The sequence below is a fragment of the Mytilus trossulus genome, chromosome 8 (genome assembly GCF_036588685.1).
Source record: "Mytilus trossulus isolate FHL-02 chromosome 8, PNRI_Mtr1.1.1.hap1, whole genome shotgun sequence".
NCBI classification, from domain to species: Eukaryota; Metazoa; Mollusca; class Bivalvia; order Mytilida; family Mytilidae; genus Mytilus; species Mytilus trossulus.
In genome coordinates, this window is record NC_086380.1 from 80,563,747 (window position 1) to 80,582,255 (window position 18,509).

At 31.6% G+C, this 18,509-nt stretch overlaps 1 protein-coding gene across 6 annotated transcripts in view; it reads left to right on the plus strand.

The window, feature by feature from the left end:
* The window catches only part of LOC134681450 (autism susceptibility gene 2 protein-like), a 138,588-nt gene that overhangs the window by 102,319 nt on the left and 17,760 nt on the right, over positions 1-18,509 (plus strand). For 5 of the 6 annotated variants that reach the window (XM_063541082.1, XM_063541085.1, XM_063541084.1 and 2 more), the window contains 2 exons: positions 14,137-14,179; positions 16,034-16,532. In XM_063541082.1, coding sequence (XP_063397152.1) covers positions 14,137-14,179; positions 16,034-16,532 — 542 coding nt within the window. Of the gene's footprint in view, positions 1-5,024; positions 5,131-14,136; positions 14,180-16,033; positions 16,533-18,509 lie in introns of those variants that run through there. The other variant, XM_063541088.1, reaches the window with a different exon arrangement.

An 18,509-nucleotide genomic window follows, 5' to 3' on the forward strand; every position in this document is an offset into this window, starting at 1 on the left:
GCTTCTTCAAGGTCATCACAGTGTTTGGGTTCCTTGGCTTGGACTCACTGACTCTTTTAACTTTGCTCCTTCAATCTTTTTTAAATATCAGGAACCAGATGTCTGAATGCCAATTAGAATCAGTGTGGATGTTGGCATTTTAGTCATTTTTGATAAACAGATAATTTGATTGATGGAGTGTATAAATCTAGCATGAGCTAAATGCCACTGAAGGTCATTACAATTGACCTTTGTATATTGACATCCTACTTGGATGTCAATTTCATAAATAAAATTGTTCATTTCTAAAATGTCAAATGAGTATCCATGTTACATGGCGTAATCTAAACCTGATGACAGCCGTTTATGTTATTCTTTGTAAATGGAATATTCATCATTTTTGCGTTTCATTAGGACAGCCATTAATGTAATTTAGCTATTAATTCAAATTGAGTTGTATTTCCTAACTCAATTACATCAAATCAGACTTCAAACAGTCACTCATCTGTTTTGGATAAGGTCTGCTATGGTATGGAGGTTGTTTCAGTAATTGGTAATGGCTGATAAACATGGGGAAGGAATTGCTTCACTGTTTCTCAGATACCTGTCTCAGTGTGAGAGATCTGGTGTTAATCACTTGAGGGAGAAGGTGTAATAATTAAAGGTATTATTGTTATGCCTCTGATCTTCTTTGAGGCCAGTAATAAAAAAGGAATAAAAATGTTTTATTTGGCAGCAAAGATCACATGTAAGAATTCAGATTAGTGTGTGGTGTAAATATTTGTGTAGGGACTTTTGGTAATTGGTTACACAGGATTAACAATTAGTCTTTGGCATAAATGGACCATAGCATTAGGTGAATAATTCCATAGATTAAGCCTTATTAAAAAAGGTAGACTTTTGAGGCTTCTTGTTGTATATAATTTAGACTAAGCTTGCAATCACTCTTTTTATGGAGCTTTGTGTTTTGAGAAACATTCTAGTAAAAGTCCATTTAACAGTCAAGATTTGATTCATTGACCAGTTTATGGATATATTTGGAAGATTGCAAAATTATGCACATTTAAGTGCAGCAAGTTTGATAATTATGACAATTGGAATAATAAATCATATTTAAATGACAAAGCTGCAAGCAAAAATATACTATAATGTAGTGCAAATGTAGTATACATGTATATGTTGAGTAATAATTCAATTGCAAAAAAATAAATTCTTACAAAAAATATAAAAAATGCAAAATGCATATAGATCGATACATGCACATTTATAATTTTAAATGACAAATTTGTGAATTATGTTGATTTATGATTTTAAAAAACAGGAAGATTTAAAATTCCAACTTTAGAAGGGTCGTTTATAGCATTACAAACCACTCTGATAGCATGGCAAGCTCTTTAATAAATAAATCAATAAGGCATGTGTTGAATGACTAGGAGCTATATGATAATGCAATGCAACTGTTCTCTCACATTGATGATGCTATGGGGGCCATTATATCATGCTGTTTTGATGCATTCGGATAAAATGTTTAGATATTTGCCCCTTGGGGTGATATCAGAACTAATATTACATAGCAGGGAACATGTCTAATGCTATCGGTACCTATCAGTTTTAAGTGCCAAAACTAACATGCTTTTCATGTCAGGGAACAGTTATCGAGAATACAGAATTTTTAGACATGGATTTATTGTGCCAGTAATATGCAGATTTTTTTAACAGTTTATTGCATTTACTGATATGTGATATTTTTTTCTGTATTTTTGTGGCACTGCATGTGTTTTATGGATCTTGAAAAAATATTGAAAAGATAAAAATTACTGATAGAGGATTTCGGTGTTTTGATAATTTGAGCAGCGTTTTTGATTATATTCTTGAAGCAGTTGGATTTTTGTGTTTGTGTGAAATAAAGAGAGATTTTAACAATTCAGTATTCAGGTGAGTTTGGTATTTTTTAACAGTTTTAAATGGATGACATTATTAGTGCCATGAAATATTTATGTTATTTGTCTTTTTTTGTGCAAGGAAATTGTATATTCACATTTATTTCAAGAAAGCTTATCCGTGCAGCTGTCGGAATATGAAATGCAATACAGTTATAAAAAATGCCTTTTTTTACGATATCAATTTCATAGCAGATCATAGGTGAAATTTAAATATTATTTAGTTCTAAAAAGGAATTGGTTTCTTTTGTTGGGGAATTGAAATGGATCAGTGTGATATGTCAAATTCAATACAAATGTCGTGGGGATTGTTGATTTCATTTGTCAAATCGCTAGCAGGCTGAGAACAAAAGTAGAAAAATAGATTTTATAGGGGAAAAAAATGAAAATTTATAAAGAATTATAATAGATGGATTGATCGTCACCAAATAAAAAATAAATTTATAGCAGGATAGTATTTCTGTAAAAATAACAGTTTAATTGAGTCTTTTGTGATGACATGTCTTTAATGGGACAGTTTAAAGGAAATTGTTCAAATAAAATTGTGAATAGAATATTGAAGTAAGGTCAAGATCAAAGGGTATGATGTTTCAGATGTTATAATGGAGTCTTAAAGAGATAGCCATTATTATTGCTTCTATTCAAATCCTTGTTGTCTGTTTGAGGGCTTGCCTGAGTGTCTCTTGTTGATAAAGTGTTCAAATATATAAACTGTTAACTTGGAGACAAAATCTGAGTCCCCCATCCCCCTTTTATCTGTGTCCCCCATCCCCCTTTTATCCGAGTCCCCCATCCCCCTTTTAATTAAGCCCTGAATAGAGATCATCAGACTGTAGATGAACCTTAGAATTGATCATTTATTTGGAAAAACTTGTAGGAATTTTTTGTCATACGCTCTTCAACTTTGTACTTTTTTTTTCATCGAGCATCACTGATGAGTTACTGTTGTACTACAAAACACGCGTCTGACATAAATACAAAATACAAGTCCAGTTATCTATATATAAATCAGTTTACTTAAATACTAGTATACATGGGTGAAAAGGTGGTCTTTTAAAAAATGTGGCAGCCCTGAAAAAACCCTACTAACTGGTGATTATACATCATAAATTTGGACTTTTCTCCTGTAATGTATGCATTTATTCTTAGGAAGAGGAAATTAACTGTCAGCTTTCCATCTGCTCTCAGTTAAGCATTTGGTTTATGGAAAACTGAAATTTTCCAGCAGTCATATTATTTGATTAGATTTTGCATAATTTTGATGACAACTTTGTGTTTGGAGGGAAAATCATTCACAAAGCGAAGTCAGATTTTAAAAAAGAATTGGGTTTTGTAATAATTTATTGCATAATCTTCGATTATTTATATTTCATTTATATAATGCATATGATTTCCATGTTTTTATTTTTTTGTTAAGTTCTTGAGTCCTCACAGAGTGGAATTAAATATTCAAGGACAAATTCTCATGGTGAAGTGGGAAAGTTGTTAATTTCTGTGTCATTTTGGTCTTTTGTGGATTAAGTTGTCTCATTGGCAATCATTACCACATCTTCTTTTTTATAAAATCAGTGATGATCTATTAGATTTATTAGTCCTGTATAATTGAAACAATTTAGGCAGTTACATTATTATCTGGACTATTTGTTGATAAATGTAACAGAATTGTTATTTACTAGATATCTGCTATAAGAACTGTCTTAAAATAGATATTTTCTTTAATCCAGCAGTATTAAGGTAAGTATTTTAGCCAAAGAACATGTCAAAATTTAGACTTAATCCTAAAATTAAAAGGCATGCATGAATACATTTTTTAGTCATGCAGATAACTAATAATTTATCTAGTTAACTCCCTTTAAATAAAGGAAATTGAAGGGTGTGTTGTGGGAGATGAAGATTAAGCACCTATAAAGAACATAATCCCACCTAACCTAATAATCCCTGTTTAGAGTTATTATCTTAATATCAGCATCTGTAACATGCTGAGAATTCATAATCTGACTGATTGCACTGTAAGATGCTGCGAATTCATAATCTGACTGATTGCACTGTAAATGACTGATGATATTATAGGGTGTCTTACAGTTCTTGGCAATGAAGTTGACATGTGGTATTTAGCTGTGTCTTTGTTAATATCTAAAGAAGATAATAAAAAGTACAAGTATATAAATTACTGTGGATCTTTCAAGTGCTCCAGTTTTATCGTGACGTCTGAAAGTCAAAAAGTACAATTACATGTATCATAGACTGATAAATTTGATCTTTAAAGTCCTCCTGACCTCCACTGAGTGACAATAAACGAATGCTGCTACTGATCATGAGAAATTAAGTCTTTGTGATATATGTCTGTTGAGTAAGGGTTTTGCTCATGTGGGTGCCCCTTCGAAATGTGACCATGGTTGGCCACAGTTAACCATGGATAAACCATGAACAACTATGGTTGACCATGGTCAAAGCATGGTTAACAATGGTTATCAATGCTTTTGACTATGGTTTGGTCAACCATGGTCAACCATGGTCTTTATACAGACATATAATTGCTTCACATCCATAGTCACTTGGACTTGTGTTGGATTTATTTCATATTCTATTTGTAATAAAAAAATCTAAGATCAAGAGAAAACACAATAATTTCTACTTTCAATTTGTTGTGATTATCAAAAAATCCTAAAGATGATTTTTTCCAGACATTAGGGTCGAATTTGTAGAAACCTAATACAGCATCGTGTTACAACATAATAGAGAAAACTTCCCTAACATTGAAGTGGATTATAATACGGTACTTTAGTATAATTACATGTACTTGTATCTTTTAAAACAGAGATCACATTGTGTCAATATAGATTGTCAAGTACTCCCTTCCTTTCCTTGTCTTCCAGGGATATATATTTCTTCCGGGGCGACCCGCAGGGTCATTATCCGAATTTCATTTTTTTCACCCCAAAATTATCATAATTGTGAGACTAAACATTACGTAATCCATATGACACTGTACTGTTGAATTAATTTAAATAAAAGGTATTAATTCGTAGCCATGTGCAAAATACATTTATAAGCAACCCTCCTCGTTTTACCTCTTGCATTATGGGATTTTGTTTAACCGCCCTGTTTGTTTTGCCGGCTTTGCTAAGTCATGTCCTAGTGTTGTAGTTGTACATCTTTAGCTGCCATTTTTGTGAGACATTTATGTTAGGACTTAATGTTCAGGATTATTGTAAGTGTTGCCATTTATTATTGAATAATCTCAGTTAATCATGGTCTATCATGTTTTCTATTCACTCAATGTCCTCAGGTGCCGAAAGTTAACTTTTTAAATGCCTTACGGTCATAAAACTTCCAAGCACAATTTTTGTACTTGGACTCGAGAATCAACCCATCAAAAATACAGGATTTGGTTTTTCGAGCATGATTTTTGTGCTCCAAGCACTGATCTAAGTTTTATGACTTCAACCTTAGGCTACATCTTCCAATATACTTCTCTTTTTACTGTGTATATTTCTCATAATAGCAGTGGGTTACTGTGGGTCTGACATTACGTTTAGATCTCTGAAAAAATAAATGTTTTAGAAAAAACCAATTCAAGCCTCGATTTTAAAAGATATGTCTTGTAACACTGGCCTTTTACACCATGTGCCGGTTAAAGAAATTTACTGCTCTATATACTGAAAGGCCTTCAAGTGACAAATCTAATTTGGGTCAGTATACAGTTTTAGCTAAACCATTTGAAATGCGGTCATGAAAATAAGTACAGTTTATTTTGGCCTGCTCTTTTTAATAGACAGTACTCTTTGACAGTTCAAATAGACCTTAATGTACAAATGTATATGTTTTTTTTGTTGACAAAAAGGTTTGATTTAAAACAAGTATGAAGTGTCACTAATGTTAGTTGATTTTGTCGCCTGAAAAAAGAAAAATGTTAATCCCAATATACACATGGGTCATATGTATTTACAAATCACTTTCTCTGCAATTTAACGAATAAGTATTTCAGATGTGAAGAGTTATGTTCATTGAGCGTTTATTAAGATGGAAAAAGGGCTGAGCAAATTACATCTGAAGAGCAGATGCTTTAAGTAACATACAATTAATACCATGCCGATTGGGAATATCATTCAAAGAGCTGTGTATATGATATAATAAGAACCGTTGGATCTCTTCACAAACATAAGTGGTGTTTTAAACATTGTTTGATTTGAAGGTTTTATCTAAGTTTGAAGTGGATATAAACCTCTTATGTTAGGCAAATGTCGCACTCGAGTTTTGCATGGTTTCAAGCACACTCTCCAATTATATCAAGAAGTTTATATTTACTTGGAAAGGGTGTCATTGGAGGTTGTTTGTTAAGCTGTTTGCCTCGGGGACGAGGACATGCAGATCTCGTGTTCAGTTCAATTCCAAGACGCGAATCCTTTGTCATTATTTACGTCATGTGGTACCACTTGAAAGAAGCGATTAATTTAGAAATGCAATATTTCTAAGTTGTCAAGATTGATATCTAGGTCGGAAAAAAAATCCCTTCAAGAGTTCTGTATGCTCATCTATCAAATGTTAAGTGGACGTTTATAAGACAAATACCTTGTTGACAATGTCATCTCGCCGATAGTATTAATCATATTGAATTTCTATCGTGGTGAGGAGTTATATGTACATATCGTGCAGATCTGAAGCACGGAAAAATATAATCTTGCATTATGGGAATTAAATTTCATCTATTTGAAAGAACATTATGTATTGATTTGATAAAAAAAGTTTAAGGTTTCTTGAAGATTGAATTAAAGATTTTGTAAGTTCTTTTCACTGAATGCTATACTCTTACTATATATTAAATTGAAATGGTGATTACGTTTCATTTTTGCTGTGTTTTTTTGAATATTTGAATAAGAATATAGGATGAATCAAATTGTTTATGAATTGTTGACTATTTTTACCCACCTGCAGCTGCATGCCTTTAGAATATTTTATCTAGGAAGTGTTGGTTAAAAAACGTTTGGTGTTTTTTATTAAATGATGAATTTGTATGTATTAAAATGCCTTTCACATAGATTTAATTAGAATTGAAAAGAAACTAGCTTAACATTGATTGAATGTTTTGTCAGAAGGTCAGACAATAAAACATTGATAACAAAAAACACTTTAATTTATACTCAAAGCATGATGTTTGAATGAGCGAAAGGTGATAAAGTCAACCTATATCTTATCATGTATGTTGAACAAAGATATATCGGAAATTAATGAGACATGCTTTGACAATGTCAGGGATATATAATATGCATTAAAACATGCAATATTGATTGTTTAGATTTTCACTCCTGCATGCAAATTGGATTTTACCAAGTCATTATGGGGAGTTGTTTTTGAAAGTAATTGAAAAATCTGAAAGTCTGAACTGTTGATGGAGAAATTGAATAAAAGTATGGAGAGGGGAAACAGGTTGAACAATTGGTTTAAAAAATTAAAAACTATAGATTGATTGGTTGATCGGTAATTACATGTTTTTCCTAATAATTGCAGGTTAATGACTTTGACTATAACCCTTAGTGTTTCTTAAGACATTTAGACACTAAATTAGCTTGCAGTCTGTTTATGACTTCTGTAGAATAGTGCAAAATTATCTTAATATTTATCTCTGCTCAAATAATTATGATCGCTTTTAGATGAGTGAAGATTGAAATCTGGAATAGTCTCAAAATTATACAGAATAGAAACAACTTGATGAAAAAAGTGAGGAAATAGAGAAATATAAAACTTTGTTTAAATATGAGTGCTTAAAGATATATTTAGACATGGTCTTGAAGTACTTTTGAGAACACCATTTACTCTTTTTGTAAACATCCAAGTTACTTGATTATCTCCCCTTAAAGAAATTGATGAGGTAAAAAGCACCTAATCATGTTAGAGTTGACAATACAAACAATAGTTAAATTTCATTTGCATAGAAAATAATTGTTATTGATACATGCATTTTCAAATTTAACGCCCTAAAGTAATTTCAGCTTACCCCCAGGCCAATTGATTTAGTAAATAACAACCGTGTACAAGGCGACAACTTGGGCATATAAAATACGATGTATTACCATATAAACATGAAAATTGTTGCATCGCGCTGCTTAAACGATATGGAGGTTTGACACTTTATTGCATGACGACCCGAATAATATATTCCTGAAAGACGGGAACTTCAATTATATGCGGCAGTTTATGATTGATATAAAATGTGGTGACAGTGTTTTATGTTAATTACTGCCCTTTAATATTCTCATTTTTCTACTTTTGAACGTGTTTTTATAATTTGATTAAAGGATCTAAGAGAATGATTGGCCTGTTCCGTCATAATACCAATGTAATTTGTCATATTTCAAATTGAAAGGACAATTATTTATCTCCCTCCATTAGTGAGAGTTTGAAAACTTTGCATGCCAATCGGTATTACATGACAGAGTGATGTTTAATATTATACAATTTATTTTCTATGTTGGATTTAACACATTCAAGTACCAATTGATAATATATATTCATTTTGTTCGAAAAGTGAAAATGGCTTTTTTTTGTTTCCCATCTCAAATACGATGACATGCTAACATTAATTCTATCAGTCTTTTTTTTGCTACAATTGAGTATGCTGATCGGAGTGTGTAGTAGTTGGTGTTCAATCTTGCAATGGTTGTAACTGAATTTGGTTTATAATATATTCTAAACATGGAATAATTCAGGATAATGTACAATAGAATGGATTTAAATTCATGTCATACACCTAAAAAGTGTGGACAATCGCTCCAGTGTGGATTTAGTTTTGCAAACCTTTTGAGAAGAATGGTATGTAAGTCATGATAAGTTTATAAGATGGGTGAAATATGTTGCTTTTATTTTGCATTTTGATTCTAAAAAGACACTAGTTTTTTTGGGGCCCTTTATAGCTTGTTGTTTGGTGTGAGCTAAGGCTCCGTGTTTAAGGCCGTACTTTAACCGATAATGGTTTACTTTTTAAATTGTTACTTGGATGGAGAGTTGTCTCATTGGCACTCACACCACATCTTCCTATATCTAGATTTTGCAATTGTTTTCATACACTTTCCAAATAGACGGCCTAAATATTGTTATAAAATTTAAAAGTAATGAATAAAGAACAATGATATTTACTTTTTTCATGTCTATTTTTTGTCTTTTCGTATATTGTAAAGGGAAGCACAGTAGATTCTTAGAACTTGCAGGAATTTGTTTTGCCTTTTCGTATATTGTAAAGGGAAGCACAGTAGATTCTTAGAACTTGCAGGAATTTGTTTTGTATTTTCTTATACACATGTACAAGACCTGTAAAATGGAAAGGGTTTCTTTGAAGTTTGAAAAAAGGAGGAATTTTTTTTAAAATGCCATTCTTTTTATAACTTTTTAAATATTTTTCAGCTTTATCTAAAATATATATATGTTTCAGTATAAACATAGAAATATCGAAGAAAAAATTCTAAACCGTAATTATAACTAAAAGTTTGATTGGAAAAGTTCTTCATAAGATATAAATTTGTCTATAAGAAAAAAATTAAAAGTCAGTTTCTTTGAAGTTTGAAAAAAGGAGGAAAAATTGCTTTGAAAGTACTGTACTGTAGATAAAAGCTTGAGTTCGCTTCAAAGTAGAATTCACACATATTTTTATCAAGTAAAACAACAACGAAATTGATGACCAATTACATAGACCCATTTATCATGAAATGGACAATTAATTCCTTGATACAGTGTTTAATATGGAATATAAAATTAGACAACTATGTAAAGTTTACACATTCTTCTTATTGTCAATAGTCCATCAGCTGGTAGGGCAAAATTTCAATTCTGTGTTACACCCCAGGGTACCGCAATTTTTTGGTATAAATTTAAAGAGTAATATATGAAGAATATTTTAAGAGGTGTTAGACTTTTGAAAAAGTGTCCAAAAGGGGTTAAAAGGGGACTTATTTAAGGATATATCAAAAATTTTGTTTTGCACATATTTCCAAAATTCATGATTTTGAATTAAAAGAAGCAAAAGTACTAATTTTCTTGATAAAATGGTATACATCGAGCATAATGTTACTACAATGTAAAGGCTGTTGAAAAAAACATTTAAAGGTAAGAAACAAAAACATAGAATCAACGACAGACACAAACATACGCAACTAGAAATGCACGGTTCTGTCACAAAGTTTTACATCATATTCATGAAATAACTTACATATCAAAACACAGATAACTGTCAGGGTTTCTAGATCTCTATCTTTTTAATTTTTTTAACAACCGAATCACTACATTTTAAGGTCACGCAGAAGGTCAATCCATAGAATCATCAATCAGTTTGGTCACCTGCATCTACCGAATTATTATTATCATCATATTCGTCGACATCGTTAGCAATATCAACGTTTTTATAATCCTTATATCTACAAGCTTTCGAGCATTTACATACAGGTGTCTGTTCAGGATAAACCTTGTTGAACACATAAACATCTGTTGTTGGCACAACCAGCTTTAAATAAACAGCACTTTAGAATTATTAAAGCATCTAACGCTGGTGGTTGGTCTAGCCAATTGATACTGATCATATCGTTCTAAACAATCCAACTATTATAGTTGTTTAGCAACAGACCAGTGTTGTGTTTAAGAGCAGATTTCCAAATCTTCGTCTGAAAGTTGGATGGTTTAATGTGCTTTAACATTGCATCTTTTGTTTGGGGCAGTAGATGACAATAAATCTTTTTTGGTTGCATTTCAAAACGTTATGATCTTTATTCATCGATATTTTTTAATTTCGTAGCCATATATAGAACACGAAAACCTCTCGAGTGTTTTGTCAACTCTTCGTCAACCTCTTCAAAGGTTTCACCACGATGGAATAGACCTTCCGAAAACACATAACGTGTCAAAAAGCCGAATACTTTGCTTTTTTTCCTTTACCAGACAAAACACTTACTGAATCACAACCTGTACTGCCGTGAAATCCTGGCAGTTTTCTACAAACATTCTCACCAATCTAACAATGTTAGAATTGATATGCAACTGTGAAAATAGTAAGCCAATACTTCCAAATCAATGTCAGAAGGTTTTATAACAATGGAGTCATAACTTTTGTCAGCTGCATATTTTTGCATTAAAAAACATTTTGTAATCGGCTTCTACCTGTTTGATTATAAGATAAAACCATTCTTCGCTATTTCATTTCCAACATTTATTTTGTGGCACATACTTCCATGTGATACAAATAAATCAATACATTCAAGTGTAAATCTATAGGATTATTTACTCTTTTCCGAACCAAAGAATTCAACAAGAGCAACTTTGTTTTCCCCAACTAACAAACATTTCTTCCATTCCCAAGAACACGATTGTGATGGTCTAGAACTTATCGTAATGATTTGCCCTCCCAAGAACCTACTGTTTTAATTTTTTTTATGGATATTGTGGGATACTAATCAGTAACCAAATCAATGCGGGACCTCTTTTCGAAACTAAAAGGATGGTTTTAAAAATAACAATTGCCAAATAAAAAAGTGCTTGGTATCCTAGTCATGGGTTGAATAACTGCCATGTCATCAAATATCTACATGCTTTCCTAAGGAATTACCATTTTCTAAAAGACAATCCAGGACAGATTTTAATTTTCATTACATACGTACCATCAAAGCTTGCAAGATACATTGAAAGAGGACCTAATTCAAACTGGAGAGCCTTTTGCACAACCAACTATCTTGTGTGGGCTATGACAAGCAGGCGACATTTTTTTTCTCCATCTGCTCTCAATGTTTTGTTGTTCTTATCAGCCATTAACTGCTTGTCTTTTATTTCCTTTTTTAAAAATGTAAGCAATGATAATCTTTTAATTGTTTTGAAGATATCGGTTGACTTTTGTATAAGCCGTTCATTAATAAAAAATTTTGAAGCAAACTTTCCCTTTTCATACGCGTTTAGAAGGTTGCACATTAATTCCGAAGAAGCAACAAAACCCGAGAACAAGCCATATAACTACTCAGATGTTTCAAATGGATTTGGCCAGCTTTGCAGTGTCTGAACCAATTTCATAACATCAGTTTTGTCTCGCTTCATTCGAGTTTTTTTAAAGTCCTTTTTGTCCGGATGTTTCAGGGTTACCCATTCCTACCAAATCTCGAATTTTAAGGATATTGAAGCTCTTTCCACTGCTGGTGGACGTTTTGTGTTGACATGAATATCAATAATGTGGTCATTTATAAATATAAATGTCCTGTTTATAAAACTTTGATTTGTTCGAAAAACTAAGGATGTTCTTATCCTAGACATAGACTACCTTAGCCGTATTTGGCACAACTTTTTGGGATTTTGGATTCTCAATGCTCCTCAACTTTGTACTTGTTTGGCTTTACAAATGTTTTGATATGAGCGTCACTGATGAGTCTTATGTAGACGAAACGCGCGTCTGGCATACTAAATTATAGTTTTGGTACCTTTGAAAACAATTTCATATACATTTAACAACCAACGCTTAACAGAATCTTTTATTTAAACTAAAAACAACAAAGACAATTTTTTTTTGTATCTCTTAGAAACCTAAGAACGTAAAAAGTATGGCCAATTCTCATAACTGACTATTTGACGTTCATTCAAAGCGATGTTTGTCGATTAAATGACTTAATAATATTAAGTCAATCACTACATAGCTAAAACACAAAATGTAATCAAGCACACTTTTATTGAGTTCGATAGAGTGCACCTTTTCTGAACGCAAAAAAAAACTCACATTAATTTGTACTTTTTCAGTAATATTTTGTTACACATTCACTTTATAAAATAATTTGTCTCACCAAAACATCATAAATCGACATTTAAATGTGTATTTCAGTTGCAAATTGATAATGCTTATGTGTGAATGCATTGTACATGTTGTATACTGAATCAAAGACGGTAATTTGATGATTTCCGTAATTTAACGAGTATTTGCACGTACATATATTTTATCAAATATTTCATATTTTAGACGATATATAAATACTGCAAATGATTGAAACATTGTATAATGATTAATTCTAAAGTTTAATTAACTAAAACGGGTAAATGTATAACGAATTTCTTAATGAAAGGAAAAAAATATGCCTTAATTTTAACCCAAAAAATCGGATTGTTTGTAATGTAAAAAAAACTTTTTTTTAAAACAAAAAATCTTCAGAGTAACATTAAATATGATAGTTTTGTATCTGTTTTAGCTGTTTACACCTATACTTTATTTTTTTTTAATCGCTTTATATAAAAATATTTAATTAACAATTACTTAGTCGTGATTGCTAAATGAGGGGACCATTGAAAGGGACGTTTTTAAACCTCTTTTGGACACTTTTTTTTTAGTCTAACACCTTGTATTTTATCAATAAGATAATGAAGCTGAATTCTATCAAAAAAAATCGCGGTACCCTGGGGTGTAACACAAACTCCTTAACTAGAGCGCTTTTGAGAACTAGCTGATGGACTACAAAGGAAGGTTCAGAAAAAATATGATTGAAAATTATTTAGTGCTATAATCACAGTAATGATCTTTACATGTTTAGTTCGTGTCATCAACCATCAGTGGAGTCGTGCATAGAATCCCTTCAAATGGTTTGATCCGTAAACCCTAGTGGCGTCATAAATTTTAATGAAGGTATTATTAAAATCTATTTATGAAAATTTAAACAGTTCCTGGCCTTTATGTCAATGGGTTGTCTCTTTCATGTGAAATTATCAACAGTTGACATAGGTGTAGGGGGACCTCTGTATATCTACCTATTAATTATTTAATGTCTAATTAAAATCGGCTAATTACATACTTGTGGTTTTGGCATGGTGCCTTACTTCCTTTAGAATAATAGAAAGTGACATTGGTTCAATGTTTTTTTTCCTAGAGGATTTGAAAAAAAACACGGAATGATTTATTAAAACGTTTTCTAAAGAGAATTTAATTATTATGTCTCATTGGAGCTTATACCAATATATATTTATTTATAAGTTGTTTATTTCAGTCATCTTCTGAGTTATAGTTGGTATAAATTAGTCCCCTCAATGTTTATGTTTACAAGTATCTTACTCCCTCAGCTGGCAGACTTGACATTTCATGTTAAATATAATAAAAATGATATTATATATGTATATACTATAGTATTTATTATGTAATGTAATTATACAATGATTGAAATATATTTCAGATATAAATTCCTTCCCCAAAATAAATGATTTTATTTATTATTTTCAGGCATCGGATGCAAGTTCAGATATATTTTCCATAAGTCATAATCGTAAGTACATGTACTAAAATGTATTACAGATATGGGTTACCATACTAAAACTAGTATTATACCATTATGGATAGTACTAAAGAACCTTAGAATTACTTAAAATCATTAATTTCTCTTGAACCATTGCATGAAATTGAATTTTGAGCTTAGAAAATGTAATACATGTAGATTTACAAAAATGTATGTACCTACATAGTAAAGTACAATCAGAGTAGTCTCAATCAGTATTTTGAGATGAATAAGACCCTAATATCTATGAATAGTCGTAGACAGCTTTTAAATATTTTTAAGAGAATACTCCAGACTATTTAACGGCAAATTGTTTGAATGACTTTGACAAAGACATCATTTGTTAATCAAATGTAGAGCCTCAGTTCTATAGTTCATGATTCATGTACTTCATGCTCTTTTCACACTTTCAAGGTAATGCACAACTTAAGCAGACTTAAAACACTCAAAAGAATATGCTAACAGCTGGTTCATATCTCTTTTCACTGATGTTTGGTGTCAGGAAGGTTAATACCTAAATGTTCTTAATGGCTACCATTATAATTTATGGTGAAAAAGACATTCCATAAATATGAAATTTATGGCAATTCATCTGCTGAAATGGGTTGTAAGAGATGTCATTTTATTCCTTGCTTAAATCATGTGGAAAAATTGAAATTAAAGAAAAAGGGAGTTTAATTTCACTTAATTTATTCCTTGAAAATTGCTCAGACAGCATGTACATTTGTATCAAAGTAAGTTTCCTCAAGCAGTTGAATAAAAGTTTTAACTTTGATGTACATCATATAAATTCTCCACTTGAATTGATGTACCATATATAAATTTGCCACTTAAGCTGTGAATAGCCTCTGGCAGATGTTTTTTTTGGAGGTGTTAAGTCCCAATAAAGAAGGCTTTTAAATAAATTATTTATCGGATGTTTTTACTCTTAGCAGCAGAAAAATTACACTGAATAAAAAAGCTCAGTTAGTTTTTATGACTCAAGAAAACACATGCATTATTAAGCTATCTAGCAGATGTGATTCAGTATTTGTGTAAAGCTTTTTGATGATGCATAAGTGTTCTGTTAAATGTTTTAACAAGTTTCTGTTGTGAGGGTCAAGTGGTTAGGTCTTAAGTTACAACCGTTAGGTACCCCTTAAAAGCATGTACCTAATAAAGAAAAAGAAAATTAGGAACATAGACAAGCATTTACTTAATCAAACAAAAAAAGAGAATTACTACATAAAATATGAAGAGCACTTGTATATACAAATGCATGATTTTAAGCACCTTTTTGTGATGTAACTTTGGAAATGAATTATGACAACTGCAGACCAGATGTGACTCTTTCATTGTTGCCAGGTTCTGGTGTAAATTTTGTACCAAGTTATTCTTACTCAGGAATCTAAGGTTCGTTATGTTGTTAGTAAATCAAAATACTTATCTAATACTGTTTCATCCCGGTTTTATACCTTTATTTATCTTAAATGGATGATTTCTAAAAAAAAGGTGAAAATTAAGAAATCAAACTACCTCTACAGCATGCATTGAATGTTAATAGACATATAACTTGAATGACGTCTGCAGTTTGAATGCTGACAGACATACCTTGAATAAGAATTACATCTGTCAGATCAAGAAACAAAATGTTAAGGGGGAGATCCATATTTAAAGAGAAAAATGAAGAGAAAAAAAAATCTTCCAGGTTTCAAAAGTTTCAAATCTGGCTGATTTATTTACCTAAAACATGTTGTTCTTAGGTCCTTATATTTAAAGTTTGTCTTTTTTGTTTTTTCATTGAACATCTTTCAATAATTCAAATTTTGAAATCTTTTCATAGTAAATATATATTTTTTGTTACAGGAGAATGTGTTTTACCTTTAACTAAATCAACATGCAGCATCTCTACCACTGTTACAACCTCTTCAACAAGTAATCTGACCATCACATCAACCAATACTCTGGCTTCACCGACAACCACATCACCCACTACAACAACTTGTGCTCTGTCCACATCCTCCGTCATCACCGAAAGTACGAAAACCACTTGTTCAATAACTTCTCCAGCAGTAACTGCTACAACATCTGTGATAACCAATGGACCAAGCGTTACAGCTCCCTCCTTGAAAAGGAAAACTCTGTCCCCATTAAATAGAGTGTCACCAATAACAGCCAAAGCGGCCGTTTTGCCGAGGGCATCATCAGCATCATCAACACCATTACCATTGTCAGCGTCTAAACAGTCACCTTTCCCGAGGGATCATCAGAGGAAGGTTTCGCCATCACCACGTGTCACACCAAAGAGGGAGGATTTCAGGGAGAAAGAACACCATAACAACTCATTTCCAAAACCTTGGCCAGGGTATGTATATTTTGTCATAAACTGAATGATAGGTGTTGGTAATCTTGTGCTTTTGGGTAGCTGTCTTGATAATGTTTATGTTTGCAAATGTCTTATTTAAAAGGCTGCAGCCAGCTGATTTGATAAGGATGAATATATTTATAAAAAATCTACATATAGTTCAGAGATAATAGGATTGTTTTCATGTTTCCATTGGTACTTAGCATTTCTACCTATTTGAATTAAACCTGCATTGGAATAAAAGTTCTTCAACGGAAAAAGTGAAATAAAATTAGCATCCATGTCACACAAAACTTTTATTCTTGTAATCAATTGTCCTGATTTATTACGGCATCAAAACTCCCACTAGTATGACATTTATGTATAACTGTTGTATTTATAATTGAGATTTTATTTCGTTATTTATATTAAATTTAAAATTAGATTTGAAGACTTGAATTTCAAAGCTAATTTCATCATGCAGCGTTAGGTATTTTAATATCCACTTGACCTCCAAACTATTTAGGATGTATGGGATATCCCATATTCAAGTAGCTTAAATTACTAAGAAAAGGGTGATAATTGAAAGAGAACCCTCAGTTTATCACACGTCTGATGTTTGTATATGTCTCAGGAAAAGAGAAACACAAACCTCAGAATTTTATGAGTTGAACTATCTGTAAGAGATCTTACATAAAAAAAAATTATTGTGAGAACAATGAAATTGCATACAAATCTTTAGATTCTGCAAGGCGAATTGTTGATCGCGTTCTTGTTGTTACGAAAGCTCTTATAGTTACATTATAATATATATTATATCTACTTGAATAAAAATTGGTATTTAAAGCAATACTTTCACAGTAGATAAAACGTAATGCCTTAATAGGTTTTATGATGATTGCTTGCTTTATGGCAAATACTTTTGCAGACGACATACTATGTTTCATGATGCGCCCCATCATATTTATTGCTCTCTTAAGAAAGATTTAATACAGGCTGATGGAACAAAGCACATGGGTACATGTGTGTTACGTCATTATCTTCAAGTCCTGTCTAAGTCTCAGGTCTAAGTATTATAGATTTTACACAAATTACATGTAATCAAGGCTCTTTAAGTCCAATTTTACTGTCACGTTTGATTAGTAGGTATAACAAACGGAATATCTCGTGGGCTATTAGTTTATGGTGAAAGAGAATGACTAGTGTTGAAAATATAATTAAACACAATTGGGGAAATTAACTTCAGATTTGATTTCATTGCAAGATAACACTACAAGTGCTAGTTGCTTGTACGTCATGGATGGGAAATGTGAAATGTTTATAAAGGGATATAGGAGGTGAAATGTTTTCCGTGAAGTGCCCACTTACCGACAAACTCGTCATAATTTCAAGAGATCTCAAGAGTATCTTTATTCGTACCCTATAAAACAGCCCTTGAAACAAAGATTTCACTTGAGTTAGAAGTGATCTGAACTGTTCCGACAGATTTTATAATTAGGCGGTAACTGGTAATTTACACAAACTATGTGTTTTATTTAGTTAATAAGTTTCATCATTAGATTGTTAATGACTATCTAAAGATCTTAGTTAACTGTTTGATGTATCAAGTGGAAAATGTTACGAAATAATTGTTATGAGAAGATATGACACGCTGTTACACAATTGCACTACTGAGATTATAAATTGGGCTAAAAATAGAACACAATGCTTGTCTTTTGAAACATTTATGATGTTCTACTAGGAAAGTACTCCACTATAATTAGTGCTTATAATGTTAAAGACCGTTTAATGATAAAATGTATATATACTCTGAAAGTCTGCAGTTGATTGCAAAGTGCAGAAAGTTCGTCCAATTATCTGAATATTGTTTTGTGGAAATGTCTAGAGCTATATTTTAGCTGCATACAAAGGTATTTTGTTTTTATTAAAGCAACAAGTTATAAATAGGTTATTCTTTTGTTGCCAGAAGGAGTAACTATTGTAAGTCAAAACCAAACA